This window comes from Carlito syrichta, unplaced genomic scaffold (assembly GCF_000164805.1).
Source record: "Carlito syrichta isolate Samal-C Ts95f unplaced genomic scaffold, Tarsius_syrichta-2.0.1 Scaffold305735, whole genome shotgun sequence".
NCBI lineage: Eukaryota > Metazoa > Chordata > Mammalia > Primates > Tarsiidae > Carlito > Carlito syrichta.
In genome coordinates, this window is record NW_007249831.1 from 163,177 (window position 1) to 180,059 (window position 16,883).

General features: G+C 44.0%; 1 gene segment (V, D, J or C); it reads left to right on the forward strand.

Annotated features, from left to right (window-relative positions):
• The first annotated feature begins 3,786 nt into the window (after positions 1-3,786).
• LOC103264831 lies at positions 3,787-4,286 on the forward strand. The segment is given in 2 exon segments: positions 3,787-3,835; positions 3,955-4,286. Coding segments are annotated over 2 exon segments (381 nt in total).
• The last annotated feature ends 12,597 nt before the right edge of the window (positions 4,287-16,883 follow it).

Sequence of the window (16,883 nt, forward strand, 5' to 3'; positions counted from 1 at the left end):
CTGACAAATGTTGGGCAGAGTTGCCCAACATCTGTCCCAACCTTGGTCACAGTACTGAGCACATAGGAATCAAGCAGTTGCAAAGCCAGAGGCAGTGAATGGATGGGGGATGGGGGGATAAAATTGGGGTAGAAGAAAAGGTCTGCAGGGTGCTGGTGGGGATTCCTGAGGTGGAAGGTGCAGCAACAAACCCCAAAGCTGAGTGTGGTATGCTGTCCCAGACTAGAGGCCTGGAGCAGAGGTTGAGCTGGAGCTCTGGACCTGAGCTGTCAGACCTTCCCACTGAAGAGAGTGATCATAGGTGGGAGCTCCTTGCTTTTGCCCAGCAAAAGGCCTCAGATAGGGGCTGGGCAGTGGTTCCAGGGTGAAAAAAAGTCTCAAAGTTGGGTTGAGGTTGTAGACTCTCAGTGCAGGATCTGAGGGTATCCCTGGCTGAGAATGTGCTGCCACGAGGGGGCATCAAAAGGGCCTGCCCAGACAGGATGAAGCTCCCACTGGAGCCAGCAGGAGGCCCTACAGAGAAAGGATGAAAAGGGGGGTGATGTCCTGAAAAGGTGGGTGATGTCCAGGGGTGACCCCAAAGTCAGATGTTTGACTGAGGAGCCAGTCCCTCACATTAGCTGGCTAAGGGGCTGAAACTGACTACAGGAAAATAATTGCATTAGCATTTGTAACACAAGCAGAGCAACGTCTGACACATAGTAAATGCCACGGGAAGAGCTGTAGAACAATGAAAATAAATTGTACACTTTGGCTAAAGGGCACAGGGTGTCCCAAAGCTTCTGATTCTTTTCCAGATCTCATTGTAATGTTAAGTCTTCTGGACTTCCTCCAAATTTTGGTCCTGATGGGCACCCCCCTCCTGGTGCTGAAGCCCAAATCACATGGTATCCACTCTCAGGGTTGTGACTCCTGGCTGCTTCCTGGGAGGCCTGATGTCCTTGGGCATCTTCCTCAGAATGGAGGAGCCACAAAATCAGATCTTTCTCTTCTCAGTAACAGTCTTCACTTGAGTAATGTCATTGTGTATTTTATTAATGGGTCCCTGTCCCATCAAAAGTGAAGATGGAGACAAGAGATGATGTTCACGGAGACTGGCCTTGTCATGGATTTGGAGTGTGGAGACTGTGAGGAGCTCATTCTCTCAGGCCCACAGAGAGACTGAGGAGCATTGTTAATGCCTCTGTCCTCCTGCCCACTGGGTGCAGGACACATCCTCTCATAGGGTCACCGGTGGTCCCAACCACACAATAATCTAAAGGGGGGAGGAGCAGAGGATGACAGCAGCCTGAGGAGGCTGTGTCTTTGCAGTGAGGAATGTGCTGTGGTGAGTATCCACCCCACATGAAGGAGCCCCAGGTGACGAGAAGTGAGCCCTGCTCTTGCATAGGACCGGCAAGTGCAAGGCAGTGCTGATGGGCAGCATCACTCAGGTCAGCTCTGGGACCTTCATACCAATCAGGAATGACTCTGGTATCTGACTCAGCAAGAGTGCTATGACCTATCCCTGAAAGTCCATGGGGGTCTCAGCTGGGACACCAGGTCCTGGCATCCTTCTCTGAGCCCTCTAATCTGTCCTCAGTGGCTGTGACCTCCCAGGGCCAGAACAGGCTCCCTCAGCCTCTCCCCGTACTCAGCCTTCACCAAGTTCAGACCAGAGGACATCAGGGGTGATTTTCATAAAGGTTGCTCTCTGCCCCCGCAGGAGGAGAAAATAAGAGAGACTCTGCATTTATGCTCAACCGTGGGCTTGGGAAGCAGACCCTGGGGCATCTTGACCTGGATGTCTCTTTTCCTCTGCCTTCTTACTCTCTTCTCAAACAACTGGCTGTAGAAAGCAGCTGTCATTATAAGTGTTCCCTAGGGGTGATTTTTCTCTTTTAATTTTAAAGTATGGGATGGGCAGTGATCCCAATCTCACCTCTCTGTGCCTCCACTTGCTATGTTCCAGAATCCCGGGCACAGCCTGGGCAGACTCAGGAAGACTCAGCGTCAGGGTCTGTGGGCAGGAGATCATGTTGTCCTACACTAGAAGCAACAACAGTGTTGGAGCTAGTGCTGTCAGCTGGTACCAACAGGTTTCTCAGGGTGCCCTCAAAACTGTGATGCTCAGAAGTACTCAGCCCTCAGGGATCCCTGATTGATTCTCTGGCTCCATGTCTGTGAACACAACCCCCCTGACCATCTTAGGTCTCATGCCTGAAGATGAGGCTGTTCATTACTGTTCAACATGGGAAGGTAATCTGGATGCTGACACAGTGCTGCAGACACATGGGGAACTGAGAGAAAACTGCGCCTACTACCCGTGATCACCCTCATCATGGCCTGTGACAAACACCCAAGAGAGTGACTGTGACTATGGTTGACTCTAGAGGACCCACATCTGAGGGTCTGACTCTTACAACACAGACCTGCTTTAAAGAGTCATGACCTTTCAAGGCCTGAGATAGTTTATCTAACTCCAAGTCTGGGAACACAACCTCTGTGATCATCTCAGGTCTCCAGACTGAGGACCAGGCTGACTATAAACTGTTCAACATGAGACAAAAGCACCAACACCACACAGTGCTCAAGACATTTGGGAAACTGAGACAAACACCTTCCCCAGCCTCCTGTGACCACCAAATCTCAATGGTCAGGGACAGCTGCTCCATACCATGTGCAAAAAAAAATTATTGAGATATAATTTAGATATCAGAAAGCTCACCTGCTCATACTGTAGAGTTCAATTGGTATTAGTATCCTTGCAGAGTTGTGCAGACACTGTCATGACTTAATTTAAAAGCATTTCCAACACCCCTTAAGAAAACCCCACCATTATCAGTCACTCCCCTCGTGTTCTGGTCAGCCCTGGGAGCCACTAATCTACATTCTATCTGTGAAGATTTGCCTGTTCTGGACATGGTGTATGGATGAAATTAAATACAGTGTGGTCTTTCTCACTAGCTTCATTCACTTAAATTGCTCCCATAATATTTGTGAGGTCACTCCTTTTGTCACACAGATCAGTAATCCCTTCTCCTTGTACTCCCTGGGTCTCTCCTCAGTTCTCAGTGAATCAAGTGACTCATCAAGCATGCTCATTTATACTCTCAAACACTTCCCACTCTGCTCCTTGTGTGTGACCTCCAGGGAGAATCAAATGGCTTTTCCAGGAGAATCCTGGATTCATGAACTGATGGGGAAGTAGTTCATGATTGAAGTGTGTCTGTTTGTAGATAATGTACATTGCATGTATAGTTTGTATATGAGACACCCTTAGCCTGAGGACTCCTTTTAAAGCAGAAAGAATTGTGTGTCCTGTTTCCAGTGAGACCTAAATATAAAACTAAAGACAGACAAGGCAGAAGGCTGCTCTAAGGAGGGACTTCACTCTGCCCTTGGGCAGGGAGCAGGCAGAGGTCAATGCCCTGGTGGAGGCAGGAGCCTTTGTTTTGACCATTGGTTGTTCACAGATACAATGGGCCTCGGCAGCAGGGGTCACTGCAGGCCTGTCACTGAGGGCTCTGTGGGGTTCTCAGCTGGGAAACCAAACACCTGACACTGGTCTCTACTCAGAGCTTACTAGAGACAACAGTTGGGTCCCCTCTGTGCCCCTGGGGAGCCTAATGCCAGGCCCAACTCAGGCCCTCCCTTCCCAGAAATGACTCTCAGCCAATGCACATGGGCACAGGGGAAGAGGAGCATATTTGCATAAAGTGCTGCCTTCTCTCTTCTGGGGTTAGAGAGTGAATAAAAGAGACCTGCACCATGATGGTCTCAGCAGAGCTCTGAGGTGTTTGCACCATGGCCTGGACCCCACTCCTCCTCCTCACCCTCCTCCTTCACTCCACAGGTCAGGAAAGCCCTCAGAATCCTGGTCCTTAGCTCCCGAACACCACCTCCCAACTACATGCCAGAAATGTCCTTCCCTCCTGTGCTTTCTTTGAACTTAACGAGTGTCTGCTTTTCCAGGGTCCCTCTCTCAGCCTGTGCTGACTCAGCCATCCTCTGCATCTGCCTCCCTGGGAGCCTCAGTCAAGCTCACCTGCACTTTGAGCAGTGAACACAGTGACTACAGCATTGCATGGCATCAGCAGCAGCAGGGGAAGGCCCCGCGATACCTAATGTATGTTCCCAGTGCTGGAAGCCACACCAATGCAGATGGGATCCCCAATCGCTTCTCGGGCTCCAGCTCAGGGTCTGATCGTTACTTGACCATCACTAATGTCCAGTTGGAGGACGAGGCTGTTTATTTCTGTGAGACCTGGGACAGTAGTATTTCTCACAGTGGCATAGACAGATGAGGAAGTGGAACAAAAACTTTAGCCTTTTCAGGGCTTCTTCTGTGACAACTTTCAAATTTTAGAATATGTTCCATATGGATAAATTCTACTTGGAAGCATTTTCCATTTAAAATGTTTCAACTCAGCCAGGCACAGTGGCTCATGCCTATAATCTCATCACTTTGGGAGTCCAAGGTGAGAGGATTTCCTGAGTCCACAGTTTCGAGACCAGACTGGGCAAATTGGCAAGATCTCATCTCTACAATAAATCAACAAAAATTATCCAGGAGTGATGATGCACACCTGTATTTCCAGCTACTTGGAAGACTGAGGTGGAAGGATCTCTTGAGCCCAATAGGTCGAGGCTGCAGTGGCCATGAGTATACCACTGTACTCCAACCTGGGCGACAAAGTGAGACTCCCACTCAAAAAAAAAAAGTTTCAACTCTCAATTTTTTCATTCAATGTTTCTGATGTATCAGAATAATTAAAAAGAAAAAACCTAAAATCTCATGATGTTACCTGGTAATCCATATGTGTCAAAACCAGAGTCTGTGGAGCTGTAATTTTTCTCTTGAAAAAGGCAAAATGAGCCTTTCCTAGCTCACGTCTTGATCAGAGCCCAGAGACTATCCCACCAGGTGGACAGTCTCCTACAGCAAGAATTATGCTCTTCCAGTGTAGGGAGCCAGCCCCTACAAGTTTTGGGGAGATCTTGGGGGTCCTATGGAAGGTGTGGCAGCGTTGGCATTTATCCTGTAGAAATAAAGAGAAAGAAAGAGAAAAGGGGGAGAAAGGAAGAGACTGGACTCTGTCTATTGCAGCAGCCATTTATTGAGAGTTACAGCAGGTATTTATCTCCAAATTTTAGACAGACAGCCTCACAAGTCTTTCACGTGAACACAAAGCCAGGTGCAGGAGGGGCATCCTCCATCCATCATATGCCCAGGTGTGAGGAGGGACAAACCCCAAGACTGTCTTATTGTTCCCTTTGCTAGTTAATGTTCTTCAAAAAGCAATGCAACAATTCCTGCTAGCCTAATGATGTTCTGATAATCAATAACTTCTAAAGCTCACGCAGTACCCATGATGACTAACTTAAACTTTATTACCTTTCTATTCTATGCTAATACTACTTACACAATGCTATGGAAGCTCTTAGTTATAGCTTAAGCCAATTCCTAAAGAATGTGGCCCAGTCCAAAGATCACGCTGGGCTCTACAGGATGTGGCCCAGTCCAAGGTTCATGGTGGGCCATCTTTTGGAACAATAGACTACAATCTCTTAACAAAATGGCTATTCTAAAGTCCTATATAACTATCCTAATTTCTATGAAAGTTTATAATTCCTAATCCTAATATATAAAGCTGATCAGCAGAAGCAAAGCTTCTAAAACCTAAATATAAATTGTAAATGTACTAAGGCCAAAACCACAATAGTAGAAAATGGAGACATTGAAATTTCTAAAGTTAACTATATGCTTATTAAACCTCAAAATATCATGATTGATTATGCTTGAACTAACATGATTCCCTGATGTAGCATTACCTATTCTACAATACTTTCTATGAATAAAATAAATTCAATTTCTATAATAGGTAGAAAAAACCCTACACTAACTGTAGCTAAAACTGGTCTAAAAGAATGCAGCTCAGTCCAAAGTACGCACCGGGCCCTCAGGAATGCAGCCCAGCCCAAGCTTTGTGCTGGGCCATTTCTGATAACTAGATAGTCATCTATACCATTGAAAAGCTGAAAACAGCTCTCCATAAGTATATACTAATTCTACAATTTTACTTTTAAATCATATAAAGAAGGTTGTACCATATAAAAGTCTCCCAAATGTGACCTGAATTTGAATTATATCTAATTCCTAAGCCGAAACCACAGTTTATGGGAAACAGGAACAATGGGTTTCTAGAGTGAGCCATGCCTGTCACAGTCACAGAGCCTTCAGCTTAGGCCAGCAGAGTTCCTTTAGGTTGCTTGTGCTTCATGGTAAAAGGAGGAGGAAAATGAGGTCAACGGCTCCCAAACACATCCTAGTGGTCTCGGGGTCCATGGCCCTCCCTGATCCCTAATGCTCAGTGGGCCTCCGTGGCTGGTTCCCAACATTCCAGGGGTGAGAGTAGAGACCTCATTTCTCTTCCCAGTAAACTATGCTCAGTGCTGCCTGATGCTCCCTGAGTCCCAGGGAAGAGGACTAAGGTGTGAAATGCTGAGTGAGGACACAAAGATGGCTTGTACCCGAACCTTTAGTTGTTATGTCAGGATAAAAGGGGGATAGGAAGGGGGGCAACTAAGGCATTGAGGTCAGCAAACCTCTGTGTGGGTTATGAGAGGGAGAAGAGGAGTCTCCATCATTGCTGGGAAAGTACAAGTGGATCCTTCCCTAAGCTCTGAAACCTTAGGGAAGCTATTTCCATTTTCTCCTCAGAAGACACCCCCAAGAAGCTCCTGGATTCCCAGGTGCAGGATGAACCTTCAGTAGGGAGATGCTTCTGGGACCCATCCCTGCTTATCTGACACATCCCATGACTTAGTATTTTCTTCTCTGATTCTTTGGTTGGGATGATGCTGCATACTCACAGCCTTCCTGAGCATCTCTCGGCTCCAGTCTGAGGATGAGGCTGATTATGATCAGCCTGGGACACAAGCATCCACATGTACACAGTGCTGTAGGCCAGTCGGAACTGACACAAAAGCATGCTGCCAGTCCACCAAAGAGTATTACCTCTTCCCTTTGGCCAAGTCAGTTACTTAACCCTGTTTGTTGTTGTTTGTTTGTTTGTTTGTTTAGTTTGGTCAGAGTTTCATACTCACTCCAGAAAACCCGGTGTAAAGAATGTCCTCTCAATTCCACTCCCACTTTCAAACCTTGGCAGTAACACATTGTCATATTGGCCTATATTGAGAAAAATCCAATACCAGGATCAGGCTACCCTGGGAACCAAGTTCATGCTGAATCAAGACATGACCAAGGACACAGAGTCCACAGTTTCTGTGCCAGGATAGTCAACTACCAGAGGCTGACCCTCCACACCACTCACTGAGCACCTACCATGTACCAGGGTCAGGTTAAGGGACTCAGGACACAGGATGGACAGGACAGGGAGGGTCTCTGTCCTCATGAGGTTGACAATAACTGGTGGCAAAGTTAAGACAATCAAGTAAAAATGCCAGTACAATAACAAGTTATAATTCAAGTGAGGAGAAGAGAACTCAGTGGGGGGTAGAGGAGCCATCAGAAGGTTGGACAAAGAAGACATAGGGACTGCATAAATTTGTGAAGAAAAGATCAGATGGTACAGAGAATATGGCCAAGGAGATGGGAGTAGTGAAGGTGGTAGGGCCAGCTGAGGTCACTGGGGGAGAATGGTCAGGTTCAGCATGTGTTTGTGGAGGAGGGTCTGAAACTTGGGAGAGGGAAGAGGACTCAAGACTGGCCTTAGGTACTAGACAGGGAGAGAATGATCCACCCTGTTGGGGTGGGGGCATTATAGGAAAGGAAAGTTCAGTGACCATGATGAAACCTTTGACAGTCAGCTGCATTCAAAAGTGTCGCACACTTTACCTCTCCAGATGGTGAGGCAATCTAACTCTGTGCTTTACTTGATATATCCATTTTCCATTATCTGTCCTGTCCCCAGGCTTCCATCCTATTTGGAAACAAAAGGACTCCCCAATCCCAGGCATCACATCCTCACAAGAGACCTACTCTGGTAGGTCTAGAAATATATGTACTCATATATTTACTCATATATTTCTAGACAGACCAGTATTATGGTAAAGAATGTTAAAGAAGATTTTTAAAACACAGTGTTATAGTCCATCAGGATAGAAACTGAGGATAATTTTCTGTTTCAGAGATACACTGTCCTCAAGGATAATAGAGATATAAGCTTTGAATTTGTCTTCTCAGCCTACAACTAACTAAAAATTCATGTGACCCCATGTGTATGAAATATCTCAGGCAGGACCTGTGGGTTTTGGACTTGCCCATCTCACAACTCCCATCCAGGATCCTAAAAAGGAATCTCCTCTTCATCTACCATCATCCTCCCATCTCTACAATTCACCCTGCTAATGCATGGTTTCCTCCACCTTCCTTTCCAGGAAACTCAGCAGAATAGGCCCCAGAGTGAGCCAACTCCTGGCCCTGGAGAACCAAAGTCACTTCTTGGATTGCTAAGGCACTTGCCCTGCCAGGGTCTCTTTCTTTCTGAGTCACAACCCCTTTGTTCCCAGGAGCAACTTCTCTGGGACCACGTTATTCATCTCTGTGTTATTCCATCTAGCTCTACCTCATGGCCATCTCCACCTCTTCACCTGAACCCAAGAAATCCTCAGGTGTTGATGATATTCATTCAAGTCACATGGCACAACTTGTTCCCTCTCTCCCTTTTGTCGCATTAAGTCATTCCCTTTCAGTGCTCTGAGTGCAACAGGGGCATCTCTGATTTTCCTGTCCCAAAAGTGCAGGTGATGAAGGGAGGCCACCCGTGCCCATCCCACTTCTGCATTTCCATCAGGGTACTCTTCCTGGGAGGTATCCCTCAGCTATCAGGCTGAAGCAGAGAGAAGAGTAGGTTTTCAGTTGACTGGGTAGCTTGGTCTTGTGTGAGAGAAAGGGCTTAGCCTGGGGGAATTTTGTTCATTCAAGTGGGTGAGCAAAGGAATCTAGGCTCACAGTGAATGTGTAGGTATCCTCACAGAGGAATCAGTGACAGGAAATAAGGGATGCAAGCATAGATGAAAAAATGCATTTCTATTAGATAACAAATGAAATTTTATATGCCTGGTATGTTGCAAAGACACACACAAAAAAAATTAAGGAATGTGAAAATTATACAAAAGAACATAGTTTATAAAGAAAAGAAACATTTCAATAATGACATCCTTGAAATGCAATTCCAAAATACCACATACATTTTATTTCAGTTAAATAAATGGGCTAGTTTTGTTTAGACTATTAGATATCACTGTTTCCTTTTGTAAATAGTACACTAAAGTCACATAGTACTGCAACTGCCTAGTGAGACCCTCACCAATAATAATACCAACATAACTATCCTGTTCTTCTCCTCCACCCCCATATGACTCCCCAAACAAATACTCCAAAGTCCAGGATACATAATCCCAGAACTCTGACCGTCATATGCATAGTTGGTTTCACTTTTGTTTTGACAAATAGGATTATCTTTCTCCTTAAACTTATTGCTATTTAATGTATTATACTTTAACTTAATGAAATGTATTCCAGATGTCATTACAGATTGAACGTTAATAATTTCTATCATTTCTAAACTACCCCACAGCACTTAGTATTGAATTTGAACTATATTTTTAACTTAGACATCCTAACAGTGCACAGATATTGTGTTGGAAGCTGGCCATGGAGGCCCACTGAGTGTTAGGGATCAGGAAGGGCCATTGACTGCGAGACCACTAGGATGTGTTTGGGAGCTGTTGACCCTATCCCCTCCCTCCTTTTCCACTTGGCACTGCAACCAGAAAAGGTTCCTGCTGGCTCTAACATAGGACTCTGAAACCTGAAAGAACACACCTAAATTGGGAGTCTCTTGTTCCCATTTTCCATCGTTTATGGTTTTTGCTTTTAAGCAATTTAAGTTCAACTTTGAGTCACATTGTGGAGGCTTAATGCAGGTCACATGTTCTCTTGATGTGATTTTAGAAATTTGTAGATATAGGTTTTAGACAATAGTTTATATAGATTGAAGAAAACTTAGGCAACCACTTTATTGTAGAAGTGTGGTTAGCTTAGTTTGATTCAGGGGGCCAGTGAAGTTTGAATTAGGCCAGCTGGTGTTAGGAGAGTGTAATCATAGCAGAAATTGTTTTAATAGAAACTAGTTTGAATTAGCACAGAATAGTAGAAGTTAATAATTTGTTATGGTGGTTTCAGGTTTAGACATTGAGTGATGTTACTTTAAGATGATGTAGAAACACATAAGAAACTGGTTTGGAGAACATTAAGCAAGCATAAGAAACAAAAAGACAATTTGTGGTTGTTCTTTCTCATGTTCTTCCTTATGTATGAAAAAGCATTTGTTTGAGAGTGGGGGGTGTCTTTTGTGCACCTGGACCTGTTCATGTGAAAGGCACATGCTACCTTTGGTGTCCTGTGATGATGACTTTGCAAAGTTTGGGAATAAAAGCCCTTGGATAACACTCAATAAAACAGCTTGTGCTCAACCTTGAACAGGAGTCTACTTTTTTTCTCCCCCCTTTCTTTCTCCCCTCTAGTCGCCAACGCCATCTCACGTCCAGGAATCTCTGGCCCTGCTGGAGCTGGACTCCTGCAATACTGGTCAATATAATTTAAAGTTTTAACTTTTCCCATCTTCAAATACTGGGCATGTTTGCACTTTTACATCTTAAGAAAAGTGCTGCAAAGTAATTTGCCATGCCCTTCTGCAGATCTGCATTCTGTACTTGGAGGATAGATTCCTGGCAGAGAATCATGGGTCCCAGTATCTGGGTGAATATGACTTCAAGACTGTAGAAATTAGGCAAAGAACAAATATTTACCAGAATAACCCTCTAGGAACACTCCTGAGGCTTCTCTCCATAACCTTTCCATCCATAGAAAAGTTTACTTTCTCCTCAGCACAGTGTGACCCTTAGAGGAAAGAGAGCTCTGGCCACTAGGGAGGAGGCATATAAGTGGAAAGGACCCAGTATCCACCAAAACCGGAAGACTGAGTACATGAAGACAGGTCATTACTCTGCTTCTGGACTTTACCTAACAGAATTTTATATAGAAATACCACTTCCAAACTGAATGGTTAACAGCCAAGGGTTCCATGTACAGACTTACCCCTGAGGAATCCAGTAGTGTATGAGGACGGCCTTGAGGTAATGGGAAGGCCACATAAAGAGAAATGTAGCCTGGTCTTGAGGCAAGGGGCAGTGGACAGAGCAATGAGGAGTCACAGCTGGCTCTGGGAAACTCTTGTCACCACATGACACAAAGGTGTGTCTGGGTCTGGAAAATAGGGGACACATGGGGTCCTTTCCTGTAGTGTCTGGGGATGAAGAGAACTAGGACCAGTCATCTGCCATGCCTGCTTCCATCTCTGCAGGGTTCACAGTTGTGACCTCCACACACCCTAGGGCCATAGAATTCCATACCTACCTAACCCTGACATCCTCAGGCAGGGACAAGGATGCAGGGTACAGGATAAGATTAAAAAACTGGGGGGTGATCTCATTTGCAAGAAATGACCCTCAGAGTATGAAGAAGGGAAGGGGGAGATTTGGGTGAAGCTCTGCTTCAGCTGTAAGCATAGAAGGCAGGACTTAAGACAATTTCCACCATGGTCTGGTCTCTTCTCCTCCACACCCTCCTTGCTCATTGCATAGGTGGCTAGATATGGGGCCTGGGGAAAGTCCCTGAGAAGATCATGGTACCTACTTTTTCCTTTGTCTCTAGACCCAGAATCACCATGTGTGTGTCTCTCCAACTGCCAGGGTCTTAGGACCAATCTGAGCTGTCTCAGTCACCCTCAGTGTCTGAGTCCCTGGGGCAGAGGGTCACAATCCCTGCATTGGAAGGAACTCCAATATTAGGTCTGGCTAAAATGTACAATGGTAACAGCAGCTCCCAGGAGCAGTGCCCACCTCTTCATCTACAATGATAGAAATTAGCCATCAGTGGTCCCTGACTGGTTCTCTGACTCCAAGTCCAACATCCCAGCCTCCATGACTATTACTGGGCTCTGGCCTAAGGATGGGGCTGATTCTCACTGCCAATCCTGTGACAGCAGCCTTGTTGTTCTCTCAGTGCTCCAGGCATGTGGGGAAGTGAGACAAGAAGAACTCTGCTGGGAGCCAGCCACGGAGGCCCACTGAGCATTAGGGATCAGGAAGGGCCATTGACCCCGAGACGACTAGGATGCATTCAGGAGCTGTTGACCCCATTTCCTCCCCCTTTCTACTTAGCACTATAACCAGAAAAATCTCCTGTAAACTCAAACATAAAAACTCTGAGATGGGGATGAACACAAGCTAACTTTAGAAGCTCATTATTCCTATTCTTCCACAAACTGCAATTTTGGCTTTCACACAACTCACAGTTCAAACTCGGGTCACATCTAAGAGCCTTAGCATTGGTCACAGGCTTCTGGGTCGTGATTTTAGGATTTATTGAAGATGAGTAAGTTGTAAATTGTAGAATATGGTTTTAGAAATATAAGTTTAAATAGTCATTTTGTTGAAAGAATGCAGCTAGGTTACTTGCAGGTAGCCCACTGTGAACTTTGGACTGGGCCACATTCCAAACATTCCGGGATGGGCTGCTTTAGGTTGTAAAATAAGTATTTAAGTTACTATAGAATCATTTAACTTGGTATTAGTATAAATCAGTATAGGATGAAAAGGGTTTGTAGGATAGGTCAGTCATGGATTGAGGTTAGTGCTCATTATGGGATTTTTAGGTTATCGTTTAACTTGGTATTAGTATAAATTAGCATAGGATGAAAAGGGTTTATAGGATAGGCAGTCATGGATTAAGGTTTACATCTGTTATGGCTTTTTATTCCTCATACCTGAAAGAACATCTGGTGGGTGGGGGATGCCCCTCACGCACCTGGCTTTGTGTTCACGTGAAAGACGTGAAACTGTGCAAAATTTTGGGGGAAAGACCCGTTGTAATTACTGATAAATGGCTTCTGCACTAGACAGGAGTCCAGCTTCTTTCTTTCTTTCTCTCTTTCTCACAATTGCCAACATCACCCCCACCTTTGGGAACCCCTGGACTCTGCAGGAGCAGGACTCCGGCAAGTGAAACCTGAACAGAGGCCTGAAGTTAAGCTTTCTTTTTCTTTTTTGGGATGGATAGGACCTCACCCAGGGTGTCGCAGACCCTTCTGTAGAGACAGGCAGAGCTAGGAAGGGTGAGCAGTTTAAGAGCCGTGACAGAATCATGGGCCAGAGTGAATCTAAAGAAAGAAAGCTGTTCATAAGTATTCTGATGCATATATCTACAAAAAGAGGAATTAAAGTTTCCTCTGCACAATTGGCCCATTTATTTCATTTGGTGCAAGAACAGTGCCCCTAGTTCCCTGAAAAAGAAACTGTTAATTTAGCAACATGGACAAAGTTTGGGGTGGGGTCAACAGCTCCCAAACGCATCCTAGTGGTCTTGGGGTCAACTACCCTTCCTGATCCCTAATGCTCAGTGGGCCTCCATGACCAGTTCCCAACAGAACCCCTTCCTCCTCTGTCAGGAGAATGAGTACTCTGCAGCTGCAGCTAGGGCTCAGCCTGTGGCTTCTATTCCTGCTGCTGCCCCCATGGGCCCAGGTGCCCCCGTGAGCCCCACCTAGAAGCAGAGGCTCTACCTCTACTTCTATCCTAAGGATCACACACAGCAGTCCCTTCCTAGAAAAAGGACCTCCAGTGAACAGGACATTTTCTCCCTGTAGCTCAGGACACAGGATTTCTATGCTCTAAAGTTCAGAGTCTGAGGTGGCAGATACAATTGTGTCATCTCAGACCCACCTCTGATTGGGAACCTGCATCACAATGATCCTCCTTCCCCTATTTCCAGAAGTTTCCAGCCTGTTATCTTCCTCTCCTTTGTCTTCAATGTGAATCTCTGTTCTTTTTCCCGTCTAATCTTTATTTTTAGTAATCTTTTTCATGGACCATTAGGAACTTACAATAAACCACACATATTTATAATGTAAAATTAAACATATTTTGACATTATTGTGCAGCCTTGAAAATATAGCCATGTTGATAAAAAGATGCCAAATTCTCTAAAATATTTCAATAGTTTTTTCTGGTCACATATGAGTGACCAGATCCATGGCATCCATTCACCAGAGGAGAGCATGCACTTGCTGTGGTGGAACTACAGCTTGGTTATATAAAATTTAGGAACACAAAAGTTACAAGAAACTATAAATCAATGCATGTGAGATTTACATTGGTTTAGTCTGGGAAGCCAGGACTTTTCCAAGCAGGAGACAACAGGCTGTAGATGTATTTAAAATTTTCTAACTGACAGTCAGTATAAAGTTATCTAAGGAATTTTTAAAGTTATCTAAAGAAAATGGGCAATTTAGCTGGACTCGGTGGCTCAGCCTGTAATCCTGCACCTTTGGGAGGCTGAGGTGAGTGGATTGCCTGAGCCCACAGGTTTGAGACCCGCCTGGGCAGCGAGACCTCATCTCTACAATAAATCAAAATATCAGCTGGGCGTGGTAGCACATGCCTGTGATTCCAGCTACTTGGAAGACTGAGGCAGAAAGATCACTGGAGCCCAGCAGGTCAAGGCTGCAGTGGCCGGGAGCAGCCACTGAACTCCAGTTTGGGTGACTGAGTGAGACTTCAACTGAAAAAAAAAAGAAAAGAAAATGGACAATTTGAGGAATGATAAAGGATCAAGTCTCTCATTATATAAATGAAACTTTATGGATGGTGGCTTACTTCACAGAGAGTAAAAAATTGCCTTAAAAGTGCTGGGGTCTCCAAAAGACAGCTTACAGGGTCATAAATTACTTCGATTTTCCTTCTTTATCTTCCATAGCCAGGTTGGAGAGTTAGGAATATGACAAGAAAAAAAAAGAAGTCAGATTTAATCATAATTTCCCTTCATTCTACAGAATGATATGGAAGCCAGTAAATAGTAAGAGGTCTTGAGGCATTAGGAAGGCACTGAAATTGTCTATTTGGTGTCAATAGTTTCAATATTAGTAATATTGTATAATGGAGAAAAGACATGATTTGACCTGATCTTATAGCCAATCGTTAAGGGACAAGAGAGTCAGATCTAGAGTTTATTCTGAAAAAATAAAAATAAATCAACCAATCAAATCTGAATCATCAGATCTATTTTGCAAGCTACTATGATCCCAGTCTTTGATTGTGTACTCAAAGCATTTACAAGGGGCATAATGATAGCATAGTATTGAAGAAAGTTATGGGTAGAATTAAAGAATGGTAGATAATTGAATTAGATAAAAATCCCTTTCATACATTATTATATTTGGGGGATGATTTTCCATGCATTTCTGTATTCCCCATCTGGAATTTTTCTAAGTGCTTCATATATTAAAAGATGAGACAGTGGTTGTGGAACAGAAAAATTGAGCCAAAACTGAGTAGCAACAGAAACCCTTTGGGCCAGTCCCACTAAACAGCTGTGTCTCATTTTTGAAAGTGACATTTCAGGCAGGGTGTGTGATAGATGATAGAGAAACAGATTTTTAACAGGAAACATTTCTAAATAGACAAAAGAAAAACAAGACGATACCTGGAGAAGTGCATACATGAGCTCCTTGAGAGTCTCTGATCATCCTCAGACTGCAGTAGCAAATGGAGAGTCTTCTGAACTATAGATTGAAGCAGGTATTCAAATGAACTTTCGGTGAAGTCCTTCCATCAGAAGGCAGTCACAAAAGTTGTTCATGTATAAGTCATTTAGCTCCAGTTGGCAGACTTTAAAAAACCACAGTTTTAATTTGTACTGATTCCAACTCAGAAAATCTGAAGATAAATTTGAATATATTAGACTAGGGTATTATAGTCTCAAAATAATTCAGAATGCATTCCAAGCTGTAGAAAATACAATACAAAAATAATAAACATGAGAATTTAATGAGGTGTAGTATAACTTCTTTTGAAATGATTTTCTCTCCAGTCATCCATTTGTACCAAAGACAAATTACAGTAGAAGCAATTTATTTGTGTAATAGATTTTGTCCCATTATAATTTGTCTGATTGTTTGCATGAATTGCAGTAAGAATAATTATATGCCATACAAGATCTTTGTCAAATTGGCTTTCCTGGAACTCTTTCCATAAGGAATCTTAGATTAGAAGTTTTTAGGTGCTGGGAAAACTGACTGACCACATGCAGAAGACTCAAACAAGACCCCATCTATCCCCATACACAAAAATTAACTCTAAATGAATCAGAGACCTAAATTTAAAACCTCAAACCATAAGACCCTTACAAAATGCAGGACACACCCTTATGGAAATTGGACCTGGCATTCAATTCTGGAACAAAACTCAAAATGCACAGGCCATAAGAGATAAGATAGACAAGTAGGACCTCATTAAACTGACAAGCTTCTGCAAAGCCAAAGAAACCATGAAGAGAGCAAGAAGACAGCCCACAGACTGAGTATTTGCCAGCTCCATGTCTGACAAAGACCTAACGTCTTGGATCTACAAGGAACTCAAATGTGTTTGGATCTACAAGGAACTCAAATGTGCTGAAAATAAAAAAACAAACAACTCCATTACAAAATGGGCAAATGTTATGAACAGTCACATCTCAAAAGAAGACATACGAGCAGCCAACAGACATATGAAGAAATGTTCAACCTCACTAAACATCAAGGAGATGCACATTAAAACTACACTGAGATACCACCTAACTCCAGTCAGAATGACCATTACAAATGACTCAAAAAAAAATAACAGATGCTGGAGAGGATGTGGTGAAAAGGAAACACTTCTACACTGTTGGTGGGAATGTAAACTAGTACAACGTCTGTGGAAATCAATGTGGCGATTCCTAAAAGCTCTAAAAATCGACCTTCCATATGACCCTGCAGTCCCCCTACTGGGAATATACC